The sequence below is a fragment of the Nelusetta ayraudi genome, unplaced genomic scaffold (genome assembly GCF_046127955.1).
Source record: "Nelusetta ayraudi isolate G7.1 ecotype Tasmania unplaced genomic scaffold, CSIRO-AGI_Nayr_v1 ptg000134l, whole genome shotgun sequence".
In the NCBI taxonomy this organism is placed as follows: domain Eukaryota; kingdom Metazoa; phylum Chordata; class Actinopteri; order Tetraodontiformes; family Monacanthidae; genus Nelusetta; species Nelusetta ayraudi.
The window spans coordinates 1485534-1503555 of NW_027466184.1; the positions used below are offsets into that span (position 1 = coordinate 1485534).

The 18022-nt window shown below is 51.3% G+C and overlaps 2 protein-coding genes across 2 annotated transcripts in view; both read right to left on the bottom strand.

Annotated features, from left to right (window-relative positions):
* Nucleotides 1-1915: 1915 nt before the first annotated feature.
* On the bottom strand, nucleotides 1916-6393 carry LOC142904928 (uncharacterized). Its single transcript, XM_076051337.1, has 7 exons — nucleotides 6225-6393; nucleotides 5952-6031; nucleotides 5118-5225; nucleotides 4307-4437; nucleotides 4028-4189; nucleotides 3387-3613; nucleotides 1916-2631 (listed from the first exon to the last, which is right to left on the bottom strand). Exons 2-7 carry the CDS (start codon nucleotides 6019-6021, stop codon nucleotides 2529-2531), a joined length of 801 nt encoding a protein of 266 aa, XP_075907452.1. The 5' UTR covers nucleotides 6022-6031; nucleotides 6225-6393; the 3' UTR covers nucleotides 1916-2528.
* Nucleotides 6394-6864: 471 nt separating this feature from the next.
* Nucleotides 6865-18022, bottom strand: part of LOC142904873 (FERM and PDZ domain-containing protein 4-like) — a 32494-nt gene continuing 21336 nt past the window's right edge. Inside the window, exons 10-16 of the mRNA XM_076051238.1 lie at nucleotides 17862-17998; nucleotides 17036-17162; nucleotides 14433-14522; nucleotides 14123-14305; nucleotides 13877-14012; nucleotides 11935-12903; nucleotides 6865-11473 (exon numbers count right to left, since the gene is read on the bottom strand). Of these exons, the coding sequence (XP_075907353.1) occupies nucleotides 8190-11473; nucleotides 11935-12903; nucleotides 13877-14012; nucleotides 14123-14305; nucleotides 14433-14522; nucleotides 17036-17162; nucleotides 17862-17998 (4926 nt within the window). The 3' untranslated portion in view covers nucleotides 6865-8189. The remainder of the gene's footprint in view (nucleotides 11474-11934; nucleotides 12904-13876; nucleotides 14013-14122; nucleotides 14306-14432; nucleotides 14523-17035; nucleotides 17163-17861; nucleotides 17999-18022) is intronic.

Below are 18022 nucleotides of genomic sequence, written 5' to 3' on the forward strand. Positions count from 1 at the left end.
TCTTTTGCCCCCTGAGAACAACAACAAACTTAATGCTTTATAAAGCGCACACACACACACACACACACACACACTCGAACAAAGCTGCTGCTCGACAGAGTAATTGCAATTTCTGAGGGGGCGGGTTGGTTTTTTTTTCTGTCAATGTGAGCAGAATGAGACGCAAAAAGTAGTTTTGTCAAGCACCTTAGCGCACCTCGAACAGAAAGACACAACGCATTCATCGTCATTGTTCATTGCTCATAGTATCAAGGATTCATACTGTACAGCAGCGTTTTTCAACGGGTGGGTGACAACCCACTTTTGAGCCGCAGAGTGGTTTGGATTGGGTGGCGGCCTTGTGGGAATTTTCCCTTTTTTATGAAAGAAAGAGGGGGTTTTAAAATATATATATTTATAGCAAAAACGTTTGCAGAACACACAATTCAATTCAATGATTTATTACCGAGACGATAGGAAGTGGGCCCGCGTTTGTATTTTTGTGGATCAATTTTGGGCGACAACTTTGTGACAAGGCAAAAAATGTGGGTACTGAGACTCCACCAGTTGAGAACCACTGGTGTACAACGACACAATAGAGTTGTGCACTTGCCACTGCCAACGTCGTGAGGAGTCTCAAGCGGAGAGCAACACGTGGTGGAAGGGGAGGGCGGCTGATTTCTCCTCTTGCCAGGGAAGCAGATTGTGATGCATCTCTGATGCGGCAGTCGATTAGGCCGCTGTCAGCGTGCCTCATTGATTTAGCCAATTAAAAGACTGGGATCCTACGCTCCTCACGCTGAAGCCTCCTTCCTCCTTTACTTGACAAGTGGCTTTATATGGGACCGCATCACTCTCTGTGTGGGCAAAGGGGAATCGAGGCACGGGCTTCCTCCAGTGACAGAATGCATTTGGAAAAGTGGCTCGTTTTTTTGGAGACGCTAATCACTGTCACAAACATCACCAAAGCTAAATGCACTTTTGCCCTTAATTGCATTTTTATGCTATTTTTCTACTTCCCAATGGCATTGGAAGCAATTCCATTCAACCAGGCCATCAATTTATAAGCGGGGAAACAGCCTCAACCACTATGGTTGTATGAGGGGACAATCTTGCAAGAGGTCGTGCCCCCATGTATGTCCATGTTTCTGCTTATGAGCCACAGAGGGGAGGTTTACAGGTGGTGGTTCAGGCTAATACCACTGAAATGAACACCTGTATTTACCCTCATCTTAGATAAAAATAAATAAATAAATAAAAAAACACACCAGCGTATGGTACGGAACACGGCTCGAGACGTTCCTCCTGTGACAAAATGTTTGCAGCCTCTGCTGCAGTGGGACTCCTCGCACCAATCATCCAGCAGCGGGAAGTCTGCATGTCAGCCAACAACATCCCAATCATGCCTCGCCCCTCCCACTCGTTACCTCGCGCCACAAATAGCGATTCCAACTTATTTAATATTCACTCGACACACTGCCATGGCAACAGCTGTTGCAACGCGGAAAGCGCGAGTCCTCACAGCGCCATCGGCGAACGCTGGCTCGCCCGCTCGGCGGCGGTGTAGCTTTGGTGCCATCTAGTGGCTTTGAGGCGAAACTGCCCGAACCTCGAAAACTCCACAGGAAGGCGCGATCGATCCCTTTCCCATCGATCAAACCCTCAATCGAAAAGCGGCAGCCTCGCTTTCAGAGGGCGAGTAAACAGGAGAGTCAACAAATTGGCCATCGACGCAACAATATATCAAAGACAGACAACGTTGTCGCGCACAAAATGTTGCAAAAGTGGGAACAGAAAGGTCACAACACTAAAATGAAAAAAAAAAAAAAAATGGTATTTTTAAAATGTATTGAAGACTAAAAGCACTATTGTGACTACGTACCCACGGTTCAAAGAGTCAAATGCTCTGCTCATTGCAACACATTATCACAATAACTTTGTGTATTTTAATGTCACACCTTTATTAGAAAACTGGTCTATTTTATCAGAATTTCAAGTTTTCAGGACAGACAGTGCAATATGAGACAAAGACATGACACACATAGAACAAGTCAGGCACCTCTACTGTTTCAAGTCTTGAGTGGATAACAAATACACCCGTCCATACAAGAAGGCCACTGAATACTTTAACAATGCCACTGTCGATGTTGGCATTTCTCTAGACAAAGTTCTCACAGTTGGACTAGACGCAGTTGTCTCCAAAATAACACTTCCCTTGATTATTCTTTGGAGAACTCTAGTTTAATTTGCATTAAAAAAAAACAAAATCAAAGTCAAAATATATTACAAAAGCTGTTAATGCGGACTTTTATAAGTTTATATAGAAAAAATGCAGTTTTATTCAAAGGGAATTATTGCGTTTTGAAACGGGTAAATATTGGTCTCTGTTGACACGCACATTTGACAGTTGGGAATAAATAAATCAGTCACGTAAAAAAAAAAAAAAAAAAAATGTTATTTGGCCCATGAACCACAACATAAATAAATACGTAAACCCAGAAGTTCATTTTCACTCTGCAGTCTCCAGTTTGTTCACAGTGTTTCTTGAGTTATTTCACGTCCGATGAGGAGCCACTGGCACATCCCATGATCCTCTGGAACTCCTGGATGCAGGGCGCAATGCACTGGCTGGAAAACTGAGCCATCTTCAACCTGGAGATACCAGCAGGGAGAGAGAAGGGAACGAAAGCTTTAACTGTCAGATTTCTGTCCACCCAACTCAGTATAAACATAGTTACATACAATGATGATCACTGCAACTAATTACAAGAAAAACATTGAAATATAATAGGGAACGTTTCCAAGTACAATAAGCCTGGTTAGGAGGTAACAAGTCCCACGAACCATCGCCCAAGTGAGATACCTCAGCTGATTATATAAGATGATAAAAAACATATTCAGCATGAAAATCAGACCTTTGAGTCAAGTGCCGTCCTGAAGGGCTTTAAAACCAACAAAGGGATAAAGGGGGAGTGAACTTACATCCACCGGGTGGCAAAACAGGCCTCCAGTAGGACGACCTTGTTGCATTGATGACGGCTGACATTTAAGTCGAAAGCCGCTGGCGAACGCGTCGAGCTGACCTCGCTGAGGCTGAACGCCGGCTACCTAAATTTGCCACGTCAAGAGCGCGACGGAAACTTCTCAGAAGAATGCGGGCGGCCAGTGGAGACTCTCACTGCCACAAAATGTAAGGCACCTGAGTGGCGTTGCACATTTAGAGGACCACCGTCAACATCAGGGTCACTCTGGGACCTTCCAGACATTGACTCCAGTGACAGAGTGAGATGATGCATTGAGGAGCTCTGGATGCCAACACACCACCTGCTTGCACTGATCGAGTTCTACCTCGTCCGCTGCCTTGGTCTGATGATGTCAAAGCTCATCGCCCTACCTTTGAAACGTACCTTCTGAGCAGCTCGCGCCCTCTGCTGGCGGCAGGCTGGTAGTGCTGGAGAGCGCTGAGGCAGTTGGCAGACAGGATGCCGTAACACTGTTCTCTGAGAGCGTTGTGGTTGGCCGTGTCCCACTGGGGCAGCTCGCTGACGTAGCGCCACGCCATCAGCGCGTGCTCCAACACCGCGTCCCACTCTTTGTTCTGGAGGAGAACTCGGCTCCACTCCTGACATGAAACCTAGGGCACAAGTAGGATCAATGAAGAGCACGTATTGTTGAGTCATCGGCAGGCAATGTGGAATTTGCTTGATACAGTTAAGACAATTTCAAAGGCGGTGGGACTAAGAAATAACTCCTAACTCAAGGGCTGCAGAGTCAATCTGCCCATTATGTATTTCAAGTCCGTTGCATTAAAGGTCCAGTGCGTAAAATTCTTAAGGCAGCCCGCCTGACAGCGCATTTGGTATTTAGGGCACCGTCAGGCGGGCTTCCTTAGGAAATGTCGGCGCAAGATAGCAGCTATGGTCAGTTGCCAAAACCTTCCTCCAAACTCCAGAGTTTGCAGTGAGGCTGCTGCAACTCCACATCATTTCATTGCACAACATGTTGCGAGGACTACAGCAGCAGCAGCAGCAGCAGCAGCAGTACTCACTTTGAAGGCCACCATGTGAGGGTAGGCTTTCCTGTAGCAGTGGGCGTCCCTGTTGGAGCCGAATCGTGAGTACGGTATGGACCTATAAATACTGGCTTTCTTCAGCTGCAGGTCCTCTTGGAGATACTTGAGGTCCGAGGCCAGAATCCTGGGCTCTTGGCTCTGGGTTTGAACACAGCACATGTTTTGGCTCACATTCCATTGTACTTATAAAAACAACAAAAAAAAATAGGTGAGACGTACTGACATACTGCGGGGGGGGGGGGTTGGTGGAAATACCTGTTGGACCACAATGAGCGAGCTGATGAGCTGCACCACCTGCTGCCTGGACAGGGGAGCGTGGGGCCGGTCCATCTTGTCGCAGCGCTCTGCTATCCTCTCGGCCCACACCCCGCGGAGGGACAAGTCCACTGCAAAACCAAGGCGCAGGAGAAATGCTCACAATGTGTGAAGGAGGACAAAGGGAGCTAAGTTGGGGGGGGGGGCTCAATAGGAAACATGAAGCCAGGGGTGTCACACTTATTTTAGTTCACAAGGCCACAAAGAGGAAATTCTATTCCCAATCAGGCCAGACCGGTAAAATCGTGGTATAATAATAACTTCAAAACAACAACAACAAGACTTGAGATTGATGTCTTTGTTTTAGTGGTTGCGTTCTTGCAACACAACCAGCATCCTGAACCCACTTTTCTCTTTTACAACACAGACTTTTTGGGGCAATGAGGGCGGCCGATAGGAGACGGAATAGTGTCGGTAGAAAGACAACGTAGCTTGGCAGCGGTATTAACAATTTCGTAGTGTAGCAGCAACAATATTGTGACATCCGGTGGACACGTTTAGAACAGCAGTTTCGTTCCCGTTTTTATACTTTGCAAAAATCATCTTGCGGGCCGCAAAAACCCCGTTCACGGGCCTGATCCAGGCCGCGGGCCGTACGTTCGACACCCCAGGGGGTTGTATATCATACAATCTTTTAAAAGTGAACGGCCCCGTTTTTGGTATTGCATGCACCGTCGCAAGCAGCCGGCTGCTGAATATTACATCAAGCATGGTTTTTACAAGCGCTCGGTTCAGTGGTGGGGATACTTGCCCGACTGTGTCCGCTTTGTGCAGCCGGCGGGCACGTTCCTCCCCCTGGGCAGTGGCGACGGGGGCAGGCGGGCACCGAGTATTTCCAAATAGGACCTCCTTATCCGAGCTACAAACAACAAGAACAGAAACAAAGTTAAAACGTCTCACTGGTGTTGGTGTGGCCTGCTTCTATTAGGGCTAAGCAGCTACAACTGCCTTTAATGGGAAGGTAACGTTCAAAGCACTGGTGCGGTCTCTCTACGTGAGATGCATCTATACACCATGTAACCACTAGAAAAGGTCCTGAATTGCAGTAAAACCACTAAAAAAAAGGCATCAGTCCATTTTTTGACACAACGTTGACTTTCCCATTTAAAAATGTGATTAAACGGATGTTTTTGCCGCTGCTTTAGTGTCGCTTTAGAGGAATTATTTGTTTGTTTGCACCACTTTTTGCACTTGATTGCTGAAACTTCATTTTCTATTTAAGTGCGTTAACGATCTATTCTTTTTTTTTTTTTTTTTCCTTTCTTTATTTTAACACAGTTGTCTCGTGACTGCTGTGAATTCAAGTCCAGCTGTAAAGGGCTGTAGTATATCCTGTGTGGATGACAATACATTTACATTTAGACAATACATCATCAGTCTTTGATGAGTGAGTACTCCCACCCACTAATCAGTCGTTGATGAGTGAATAAACGAGATTACGCCACTGGTTCACAGCAAATCATGCGAATTCAAACTTTGGCTGCTTATCGTTTCTGGCGCTAACATTTAGCATGGTAGCAGGAGCGGCTGGCGCCCTTCCGACTACTGAAAACAATAAAGCGAGTTGTTTCTGCAAAAAGCTTACCTGCGATTTTGGGCTGTGGAGCAGGTATTTCCACCAGGGCGGCCCGGCGAGGCTGACACACGGTGCTCATGATGCTGGGGCTGAAGAGGCGGCGGCGCAGCTCGAGAGTTAGCTAGCCGCGAGCTCAACTTTAAATCCCCCCCTCTCCCGACAGAAACTTTGCCCACTGGGAGTCCCACTGTTCAACGCTGTCTACAGCTGTGAACGCATTCCAGCTCGCAGCAAAGCGGCGGTTTGACAAGTGCGGAGGAACAACAATAATAATAATAATACCAGCGGCGGTGTCGTCCCTGGAGAAGCAGTGAACCAGTGAAGTCAGTTCTTCTTTCCCTCCTCCTGGTCTTGTCTTCTTTCACTACCACCACCACAATGCTGCTTTGCAGGAGAGCGCGCGACAGCCGAGTTGCCGCCACAGGCGTGACGTCAAGCCGCGCGCTAAGGTGATTGGCGGACGGCACGGCGCGTGCGGAATTAGGCGCCGTGCCGTATGTTTAAAAAAAAAAAAAAAAAAAAAATGTACCGATGTCACGTGACCTCGGTCTGCCACTCACGGGTGGAAGGTCTCGGCGCGAGCAGCCGCTCGAGCGTCCACTGTTCAGAACAGCGGGAACTGTATTTTGCCATTGGTGGCAAACTCTGGCCCGGGTCATAATATTTGGCCAGTGAGGCCAATATCACTGCTAGAGCTGCTGGCCTGCTGCTATTATACAGCACATGTAGCGCCAATACTACAAATCCCAGAATGCTGCTATTCTGGCGAACTACTTGCTTAAACAGACTGTAAGTATCGTTTGCACTTTTTCTTGCAACTCTAAGATATACAAATACATCTGAGAATAAGTGCGAGACACACTGTATGTGTAAAATGTTTTTAATTGACTGGTCAGTTGTTTAAAAGAAAACAGTCCTTGCATTATTATTTTTTTCTGAAGACACAAAACTGCATCTCCTCACACAGTCTCGTCATAACAAATCATTTGATCACAAAACTTATTCAAAAAGAGCTGAAAAACACAACAAAATGAGAATATTCATATTTCTAAGTTCAACACAGGATATTGATCTGGAATAATTCATTCAATTCTTCCTCAAATAATTTTATAGAACTCTATTATTAGATGTATGCATATTTTCTCTGGAGGCAGCTTTTTTACATTGTTACTTCATATCAATGTGGCAAAATAGAGGGCTAGCAGCAGTAAAATTAAAGTATTTTTTGTATTTCAATATCTCAAACAAACAAAAAAAAACCTTGTTTCCCCCTAAAACCAACCCAAACAGTCTCTCATATATTCAATCAGATTTTTGGTGAACAAAATAATAGCAAAAGCATAATTTCCTCAGTGGCCTGACAGTGACACATTTACTTACATTTCTACAGGTGAATAAATATAAGAACAATATATATCTTTAGTAAAACTGCACTTTTCTGAACTGATTGAACTGAAAATGAATTCACTCTATTGCTGTACAATATTAGAGCAAATTAGAATAAAAACTCAATGGCTTCTTCTTGAATCTGCTACATTAAATAATAGAATCATATTGCATGAATGTACATTATATACATCTTTTTGTTCAAATAAGATCCGTAATGTACAGGTTAAAGGGTATCTAATAAGTACATGTCATGTGACAAAGTTCTGTGACAATATGGCTTTTGTAAAGATACACTACAAGAATGTCATCAGTGCAGCATCTCACTCATTTATCTGATGTGAGTTCTCCTCGTCTCTGAAGTATTACTCCACTCCACGCAGTTTTCGGACGTCACTGCGATGTTGGAGACTGTCCCTAAAGATACATGGCGGGCTCACAAAAAGCGAGACGCTTCAAGACAGACAGCGTTAGGCCACACTATAAAGCAGCGTTTTGTTTTTTTTAACCTTTTTTCAGCCACGGCACATTTTTTACACTGAAAGAATCCGATGGCACACCACCAACAAAAATATTATAAAATTACACTTTTTAGCCTAATAATGACAATATAGTCTCTTAATGTATTTAAACTCACTCAGTGTGGAACCTGGGCCTGTTTCGATGCTCACAAAAACTGATATCCTGGGAGAAATTGAGGGAGAAAAATTGGCTTACATTCCTTTTAAAGCCACAGTCACTCCACAAAGGAATGTTATTAATTTTTTCTAGATCAATTAAGTGAAATTGGAAAATGTATTTACCACAGCACAGTGGTTGAAAAACACTGCTATAAAGCACAGGGGGGAGGGAGGTTAGCCTCTACTTGCTGAGCAGCGTTTTAAGGGAGCGGGTAAGCGCATTGGCAATGGCCGACATGGTGCTGGAGTGGCGGACCAGCGCCTTGACGCTGTGCTCCCCGGGCGCCCCCACCGTGGCCACCTCGGCCGCCTTGAGCAGGCAGATGTAGTTCATCACCACCTCGTCCACCTTGGCCACCACCTCCCTCTGCTGGTGGGAGGCCGAGGCGCCCAGGCCACGCACCAGACACATGCAGGCCTCGCAGAGGCAGCACAGCACCTGGAAGCTGCAGGTCACCGCCAGCAGCATCTCCTCGGGGCTGGTGTGCGCCTGCGCCATCCTGCGGCACGCCCGGCCCAGCTCCTTGGACTCGATGGAGAGCAGGTGCTTGTACTGGGAGACGTCCTGGAAAGGCATCTGCGGCCCGCGGTCGCAGCGGCCCACGCTGGACCTCACCAGCGCGATGAGCTCGCTGGCGTCACGCCGCACGTCGGTGAAGCCCGATGGATGGCTGTACATGCGGTCCTTGAGCGCGTTGATCCGCGCCAGGCGGTCGCTGAAGCTCATGTTGTTCAGCACCTCTCCGTACAGCTGCTCGCCGGCTATGTCCATCGCCGCGCCGCATGGAAAGATGCCGCCAACGCCTTCGCTGCCGTCCAAGTCGCTGCGGCTGCGGCGGGGCCTCTCCCACTCGATCTCGTCCTCCTCGCCCTCGCTCCTGCGCTTGAAGAAGCAGTAGCTGAAGGGCCCGTTGCACCTCCAGGGGCTGGCCTCCAGTTTCTGGGAGCCCTTGACGCCCTTGGCGTCTTTCTGCAGTGGGAACGCCACTGACGCCCGCCGGCCATCCGCCCTGCCACCCACAGGCCAGCAGTTGGTAGCGTGGGAGGAGGACACAGAACCCTGCGAGTAACTCTTGGAGAGGCGCTTTCTCGCCGGCCGCCTCTGCACTCGGCCAACATCGCCCTGCTGCTGCTGCTGCTGCTGTGGGGCCGATGGCGATGGCGGCTGCTGGCCCCGGCCGCGGGCGGCGCCCTTGTCAAACAGGGCGTCTACGCTGCCAGAAGTGGCCGTGGCGTTGCTGCAGCTCCGTCTCAGCTCCGTCCGGCCCCGCTGCAGGCTGCATGTGTCGGCCAAGAGCGGGGCTGGTGAGACGGCCGCCTGGATGTGGTTCTGAAGCTGCCGGGGCTGGAGGGCGTTCTGCTGGCAGCCGCCGCTGCCGCTATGGCAGCTGCCGCCAGAGATGCAGTTGACTTGAGCAGGCAGAGGGGGAGGTGGCGGAGGGGAAGGGTGGCAGTTGGGTGTCGGGGAGGCGATGCAGGACCTGGAGCCCGTGGATGCCTGCCTGGTGAAGGCCGACGGATGGTCCCTGCCCAAGGAGAGGGTGTTGTGGCCCCCAACGGTAGAAAAACACATAGAGTCGTTGGGCAGCTGCCGGGCCTGGTGGCGCCCTCGGCCTTCCGACCTGAACCAGTCATCGGTGCCGCCGCCGCCGGGTTGGCTCCTGGACCGAGGCGGGGGGCGGCTCCCATCGGCGCAACCCTCTCCCTTGCACAGGGAGAGGAAGTGCTCTGGGTCCACACCTCCCCTCTCAAGCTCCATCTCCAAACCAGAGAAGGAGCTCCTCCTCTCTGCCACCACGGCGGCAGCTGCCCCGAAATCCAGGCAGTCGCCGGGCCTCTGGCCGTGCACGTCAGGGCTCCTCTTGAGCTTTGCGGGCAGCGTAGCTGAGTGGTACGCCCGCGAGCCTCTGCCTCCCGTCTGCGCGGCCAAATTGGGGTTGAGCAGCGGCGAGGTGACGGCGGAGGAAGGCCCGCAGGGGTAGCGTCCGGCAGCATTGCCCCTGCTCTTCACCATCTCCACCAGCTGGGGGTTGCTGGTGATGAAGCGCCTGGTGTCCTTTTTCACCGCCGCCCCCATGCCGGCGCCGTGCAGCTTCCCTCCCTGGTGCATCTGGCTGACCGTCAGGTAGTTGATGAGCTGCCGGTAGGCCTCGCTACCCTCCTTCTGGTTCAGCCCCTTCAGGCAGGCCTGCTGCTTTGCCTGCAAGTCATTGTGGGACTTTTTGCCGCCGCCGCCGCCGCCGCCCCCCGCGGCGTGCGGCTCTCTGTGCTTGGACGGCGTGGCTGAAGATGGGCGGGCCTGCTCAGCAGGAGGGTGGATGTTGGGCAGCATCTTGCGAAGGAGGGCGGGGTCAGCGTGGGGGTGCGGGTCCTTCACCTGAGCATTCTGTTTTCCGCCGCCGTCATCGTGGTTGAGCATCCGGAGTAGCGAGGACGAGGAGCTGGAGAGCGGGTGGCGCTGGAGGTGGTGCTGCTGCTGGTGCTGGTGGTGGTGGTGGTGCTTGGACTCCAGCGCCCCGCCAGGGCCCAGCGGCGAGTCGGTCGGGGTGGCACAAACGCTGCTTCCGGTGCTGCCGCCACCTCCAGCGTCCAGGGACGAGCACAGCGACCCCTGTAGAGAGCTGTGGACTTCACCCTGCAGGGTGGAGATCCTCTTGGCCAGGTGGTATTCGCACAGCCGTGCCACGCTCTGCTGCCTGGACATGGGTGGATGCTCGCCCGGGATGTCCGGCCCCTGCTCCAGCGCTCTGGGCTTCTTGGTTGGGGAGAGCAGTGACGCCACCACCAGGTGCTCGTCCTGCTCGGCGCCGTTGCTGTTGGCGCCGCTGCAGTTCTCCAGGTTTAAGTCCAGCAGGTTGTCAGAGGTGGACGAGGGGGGGCGGGGAACTCTGCGGGGCTCGCGGGCAAGACCGTCAGCGTTCTTCTCCGGCCGCCGCTGGCTATCGCCGCGCTCGCGAAAGGAGGTGCGTTGGTCGAAGTCCGGGTGGCCACGCCCACCCGCGCCCTCACTGCGGTACCCATCCCGTGTGCTGAAGGTGTTGTACTTCCCGCTGGAGTCAGCCGACTTCCTGTGGTGCTTCCCGCCCGGCGTGGTAGAGCTGGGCCGCTGCAGCGTGGACGAGAGGTGAGCCTGCAGCCTCACTTCCAAGCTGAGGGGCGCGGGCGGCTGCGCGGCGTCCGGCAGGGGGCTCCTCCTTGGCGGGACAGCCGGCGGCTGCAGGTGCTGGGTGGGGCTGCGGGGCTTCTTCTGCACTGCCCCGCCACTGCTTGGAGAGACGGGGAACTCAGTTTTCTCTTCCAGCAGCGGCTGGTAGCCCTCTCGCGTGGCCACCAGGAGGCGCATGTGGCTCTCGCTGAGCCTGTGGGTGGCAGCCAGCTCGGAGATCTCGGTCATTTCAGAGGAGTTGGTCTCGTTGCCGGAGTCTGAGGACGACTCCGGGCTGAAGCCCCTTAATGTGTAAACTCCTGGTGAGGCAAGAAACAGACGCTAGTTAAGAAAGTACTGAAGAACAAAACCAAAAATTTTACCGATTTCTTTCTTTACCGGTTCTCTTTATGTGGGCGTGTCGAAATGGGTTAGTACTGAAGAAAAAATACACTACTTTTGCTGAAACTTACATTAAACGTCCAATATGTAAAAAGTTGGGCCGATTTATTATTCTCATATTTGTTATTAGTTTAATATACTGGCCATAAATGCATTGATAAAAATGGATAAGTGTAATTTGGTTTTCCTACCCATGGAATGGTTTATATACATAGACATATATATAAGAATCTCCATAGATCATTAAGGGTCTTGCCCTCAGTTAGCTGCCATCATGCACCACCATATTTCTAAGGAAGCTTGGTGTGGACAATCAAGGTGCCTGACGTTTCGTATTTAGTATCACAGCGACTCCAAGACAACGATGACTTCACCACACCTGGATTGCTGCCGCTGGGCGGCGGCGGCGGTGGCGGGAGGGGCCTCTGCTCGGAGACGGACAGCGCCTCCAGCGCCTGCAGGGTGTCCACCACGGCGCCCTCCAGCCGCCCGTCCCCACCCCTGCTGCCTTCACCGTCGCTGCGTGTGGCCACGGCATCGATCAGCGTGACGGGCAGCTCGTCCCGGCCGTCCTCGTCCGAGCTGTCCTGGAAGTCTGGTGGCGGCGCCGCGATGGCTAGGTTGAGCGTCTGCAGCAACGCATCGTCCTCCTCCTCGTCCTCCACGCCGCCCTCGCCCTCAGGCGGCGGCAGTGACGTCAGGTCGATGATATCGTCAGTTGAGCTGGACAGCGCCAGGAAGGGGGTGCCGGCGCCGTTCTCCGTGCCGGGGCCCGGGCCGTCGCCCAGCGGTGTCCCGCCCGCCGAGTCCTCCTCGCAGGAGCCGTCGTCGTCGTCCTCGCCGTCGTCGGTGGCGTCCCGGTACAGCAGCTCCCTCAGGGTGGGCTCCTCACCACCCTCCTCCGTCATGATGTTGCTGTACACGTGCGTCAGGCCGCTGAAGTGGAAGCGCTCCGGCGGCCGAACACCGTCGTCGGCGTCGTTGTTCAGGTACGGCAGGCCGCGCTCAGCCGCCTCGGGGCTCTCCAGCAGCCGCTCGTAGCCCGGCCGCCGGGGCCTGCCCAGGGGGGGCCTGCCCAGGGCCGGGTCCCCCCCGAAGATGAAGGACACCTTGGCGCTCCGAGGCGAGTCCTGAGGTTTGTGTGTGGCGGGGAGCACAGCAGGGGGCGCCAGCCGGCCGTCCAGGCTCTGGGGCTCAGGGAAGTAGGGGGAGATGCTGCTGTGGCTGCTGGCTGGCGGCAGGTCGTTGGAGAAGTGGGAGTCCCTGCTGTAGACCTGGTCCTGGGCGCAGGGGGCCTCCTCGCTCTCCAGGGAGGTGCTGTACGGCCACTCCAGGACACGGTCCTGGCCTGCAGACCACAATTCACTTTGATTTTGTATCATGTGACACAGTGTGAAAACCAAGAGGCTCCTTTTACTTTTTAAATTCCATCAAGAGTATTTAGAGTTTGAAGCTCACTTCTGCTGGGACCCTGATCACGCAAAAACGATTCACTTTGAATTCTTGCAGGGGATTAGTTTATTAGGATGGGGGAGAGGTGGGAAGTAACTAACTGCAAATGCTTTGTCACTGTACTTAAGAGGATTTTTCTGGTAACTGTACTTTGCTTGAGTATTTCTTTCTCTGATTACTTTTTACTGTACTTCCATTTGTACACAAATATCTGTACTTTATACTTCTTACGTTGGAAAACATGCTGGTTCTTTTTGTGTTTAAAAAATACAAATTCTAGTAACTCTCTTATCACATGGTAGATATTGCTTGAAGTGGAGCTATTTGAGTGACATTGGTGCGTTAGATATAAAACTGGATCCACGGGTGAAAACAGGTTGAGGTGGGAGAAAACTGCAGGTGGAAAAGCTGTTTGAACTTGAGTTGCCATCATTTGATGAGTTCAAACACTAGATGGCTCTGCTGCCATATGAACAGAGGTGAAGCTGGAATACCAGACAAATGCGGCTGACAGGCCTCAATGATGGTCCACTGTGTGGAATTTAGTGCCGCCAAGAGGTCGGAAAGATCATTGCAAGCAAACAAATTCCCCCTTTTATCTCTCATTCAGCGACGCTGTCACACCAGGAGCCTGAAGATGATTTGCAGTGGGGCGACTGAGCTGAACGTGTCGTCGCACACGGCGGACTTCGCTACGCGGCGTCACTTTCCAAACATCTGGGAAAGGTCACTCCCGTGTTAATCCTGGCTTTCTCATATCCCGTTTGATCCCGAGTCGCGTCGCCACGCTGGAAAAAAGGACCTTTGGCTATCCGCGCACTCGTGTGCAGTATTTTCTATTTCACCCCCCTGACCGACCGATGACTGACCGTCGTCTCCTCCGGCGCTGTTGGAGTGGGGCACGCTGAAGATGGATCTCCTGGCGTCCACCAGGAGGCGGTAGTAGCCCGCTGTCAAGCAGGCCAGGTTCATTGCGTCGCTGGACTCCATGATGAGGGTGATGGGCTGGCGAAATAGAAGCAACAAACAAACAAACAAGCAAGGACAAAGAAAACCGTCAGGAAAGGGCAGAATGAACACTGTTGAAGAGGCAGAGGGGAGCTTGTTTTCCTCACCCTGACGTCCAGGACGTGCAGCTCCAGCCGCACGTTGGTCTCGTCCTCAGTGAGGATCTCGATGCGGTTGACGTGGCTGAAGTCGGCCAGCAGGGCCACCAGGTTGGTGCGGGTGTTGATGACGTGGCTGATGCCGTAACGGGGCCCCACCAGCAACGTCACGTCCGTCTGCTTCTCGCCTTGCTGCGGAGGCGGATGGGGGGAGGCGGGGAGGCAAAGGTCGGATGGAGAGGGGTTACGGTTCAAGGAGGACGAAGAAGTGCAAGACACTGTGGCGGTTGGAGAGCAGCAGGAAACGAGAGTCTCTCACCAGCAGCACCGACTGGAACTCCCTGCCGCCGTAGAGCCGCAACTCGCTGAGGTACCTCAGGTAGTGCACCTTGGCCTGCAGGGCCGTCAGCTGCAGGTAGGGGGTGCCGAGGGGGGGGGGGGGGTAAGTGGCACAGCAGAGCATTAGCAGGCATCTAAGAGTTTCAATTGGAGAAAAAAAAAAATCTAAATCTGCACATCAAATGCATCACCATCATGACAGGGTCTGAACCTTTGATGCACACCACTGTTGTGATATTGATATGTCAGGATTTATCGTCACTCTGGCATGAATTTATAACATTTTCCATATCGTAAAAAATATATATATTCCGTGAGAGGTTTTTTTTCATTACAATTACAGGACGTCTCTCTTCCTTTTCCTTTTAACTTGACTTGTTCTTGTTATTCTATTTTATTCTATTCTATTATTTTCTGGAAGGATCTGAACCCCCAGTTGGCGCGGTGTAATCCTGTAATATTACACCTCACCGTCGGTCACCGCCCACTGAAAACAGCAGGCTAATGGGCTGTCTGACCCGACCGGTGCAGAACCAGACGCTTTCGCTTTTAGGAAAACATCATTTTGGCTCGCACCTCCAACCCGCTTCTCCTTCCCGCCGTCCCGGCGCCGGCTGAGTGACGAGCCGTAATGAGAAAGCTAATTTGGTTTCCAGCGGCACGTCCGGCCGTGAACAGGGAGAAGGAAATCAGTTGCGGGTGTGAATGCAAATGGCGAGCCGTTCGGCACGAATTGGCTGAATTGGGACTGACGTGGCGCAACTGCTAATCTAGCAAGAAAAGGGTGGCGTTGCCAGAGCATTTTCATGGTTTTATGTGGTTATAGATTCTCAAAAAGTTCTGGGTTTAGATTTTTAAGGGGAGGGGGAGTTTGGAGGGGTGGAAACGTCAAGATTGATGAACATGAAATAAGACGAAAATGTAAATACAGAGTCAGCCATAATAATGGAAAAATAAACACACATCAGAAAAAGCAAAACTCATGTGGAAAAAAATGGAGTGTGAGCCAGTCGCTGGCATGTTCTGCTTGTAATCTGGAGATAAGAATATTTTCCGCCATTCAGCCGGTCAATAATTCCTCAGCCTTCAATCTTAAACAAAAAAAAGAGGTCCGTTGGAAGAAAAGAAAAGTAATTTCCTGTACTTCTGAGAATAGAGGAATGATTTTCTGGAAGGATTAAATCACATACGAGGCTCCAGTTAGTGTCGGCGGCAGCAGGAGCTGCTCATGTTCTCGGGACCTTTCCAGGACCTGGAAATTATGGAGGGAGTGAACGCAATCTGTTGTTGAGCCAAGAAGAGCACAGTGACTTTTTTTGAAGCCAACACTGAGACAGACTGGCCTGAGCGAAGTCTGGTACCAGCCAAATCAAACACTGACAACGAGGGAGCGCCGCGCAAACTGTATCCACAGGTCTGTTTGAACAGACTGATCATCTGCAGGCCGATTCTGTACTGACACTTCAAGCCAGGACTCAACAACCTTTTTGAACCTGAGAGCTACTTCATGGGCACTGAGTCGTATGAAGGGCTGCCAGTTTGCTGCACTCTTCTGAAAGAACACATTTTCTCGTTTAGCCTTGAGCTATATTCGATTATTAATGACAGTGATTCTTGTGAAGACACTCGTCACGTTAATGAGATGTCAATAATTATCAACAAGGACTTAACACGGCTGAATAAAATTGAATTTTAGATGCAGCTCAGAGAGTTGTGCTATTTTTAGAACAGGTGACTCATGTGGTCGCCGGGGGCGACAGGCTGCCGCAGGCACCGTGATGGTGAACCCTGGTGGCCAAGAAAGAGGGACTAGGCCAGGGCTGGGCCAACTGTTTGACTGTTGGGGCCACAATGGGTTGTATAATGTGACAGAGGGGCTGGAGCAGCAGCAGATGGATGGAGTGTTTTGGTGAGCCACCTCTTTGTTAGCTCTTTATTGAAGATACTCTGAAAACACTGAAAAAATGGATGAAATAGAGCTATGTCATGACTTGACTTCATGATTAATATCATGTCAAGTTAGGTGGGCCGGATTGAAAAGCTTAACGGGCCACATATGGCCCCCAGGGCCATAGTTAGGGCATATGAAGCACACTAGCTAACACCTAACTTTGCAAAACCAGTCAACTCCCATCAGCTGATCGCCCTGATGACCCCCACCCACACCCTTTTCCCCTCCCAGCTGCTCACTGTCAATGACGGAGTCTGGCGAAGGGGCTTTGAAAGTGAAGCTGAAGCCGTGTCGGCGGCCACCTGGACGGGACCGTGTACGCTGCGTAAAATATGAATATTTCATGATGCGTGAAGCAGTTTTGACGAGTGGCCGGCTCATTATTCACATTAGCATTCAGGCCGCGGCGGCAGGCGGCTCTTCGGGTCGACACGGGGGGGCAACCTCTGCCAGGTCCGGCGTGGCAGGGGGGGCTATTTTTGGAAACGGAGGGTGGCTGGTGGGATGGCGGGGTGTAAGGTGCTGGCATGGGTGGGTGGAGGGGGGTGGGGGGGTACGTGTCCTCCCGCCCGCCTCAGAAGTTTGTGAACAAAGGCGAGGGGAGACAAAAGAGGAGGAGGAGGCTCGCTCACCTTCTTCCCCGGGGGAACCAGGTTCTGGTTGGTTTTGAGGATGTGCGTCAGAGCCTTCTTGATGTTCTTCTCCTTCATGCTGGACAGAACAGCGGGGGGCAGGAACAGCGGCAGACCCCACTCCTTCCTGTCGGGAGCGGGGGGGCGCAAAGCTCCTCAGGTTAAACCTTGTGTTGCAAGCTGCCTGCACCGTTTATATTAAAAATATACATTTTATTCTGTCCTGGACACAGCTGGAAGGACACACCTCCAGCTGAGTCAATGATATGTTGGTATCATATCGACTGATAGCAAAGTAAGCAATGTTTTAACTACAAATAGTTGTCCATACCATAACTTGGAATAAAACTTTTTTTTTTCCAATTCCAAACAGAAGTGAATTATCTAGCGTGCAGCAGAAGAAAAGCTTTATCTAGATGGCGTCCCGGCTGTGAACCAATTGATAACCCACAAAGATGAAAAAAACAATTCAGACTGAGCAAATTTGAATAGTAATTGTCTTCCTTGTTTATCTTCATCTCAGTCACAAAGCAACGTAACGGAATAATGAGCTTAAAGTTGGAGAATCACGTCGTCTCGCCACATCTTCAACGAAGAATGGCAACTGTTACCATCAAAGAGCGGATTCAGAGTAGCTCAGTTTAATAAGATCAAACTGAAACACATCAAAATAATACTAGTATGGGTGTTGGGCGTGAATCCCCTGTATCCCCTGACATGGTATCAGTTGAATACCAAATCTTGCACACCACCTAGTAGTGAATGAACTCATGTCACACCTAAAGAAACCCGAGGAGCAGAGCCGTGTTCAGGGGGAGGAACTCACTGGATGTACTTGAGCGACACCTTCTGGCTCTGCCTGGTAGTCATGGTCAGGATGTACATTTGCAGGGCGGCCAACCGCAGCGCTGCGTCGTACTTGAGCTCCGGGCCGAAGCGCTCCAGCACCACGTCGTTGCAGCTCTGCGGCAGGAGAGGGAGAGGGAT

Excerpts from the sequence above, each read along its gene's own strand:
- LOC142904928 (XM_076051337.1), bottom strand. The coding sequence starts at position 6,021 with ATGAGCACCGTGTGTCAGCCTCGCCGGGCCGCCCTGGTGGAAATACCT. Across the intron at positions 5,226-5,951 it reads TCCACAGCCCAAAATCGCAG|CTCGGATAAGGAGGTCCTAT; the intron begins GTAAGCTTTTTG and ends TGTTGTTTGTAG. Across the intron at positions 4,190-4,306 it reads CGCTCATTGTGGTCCAACAG|AGCCAAGAGCCCAGGATTCT; the intron begins GTATTTCCACCA and ends GTTCAAACCCAG.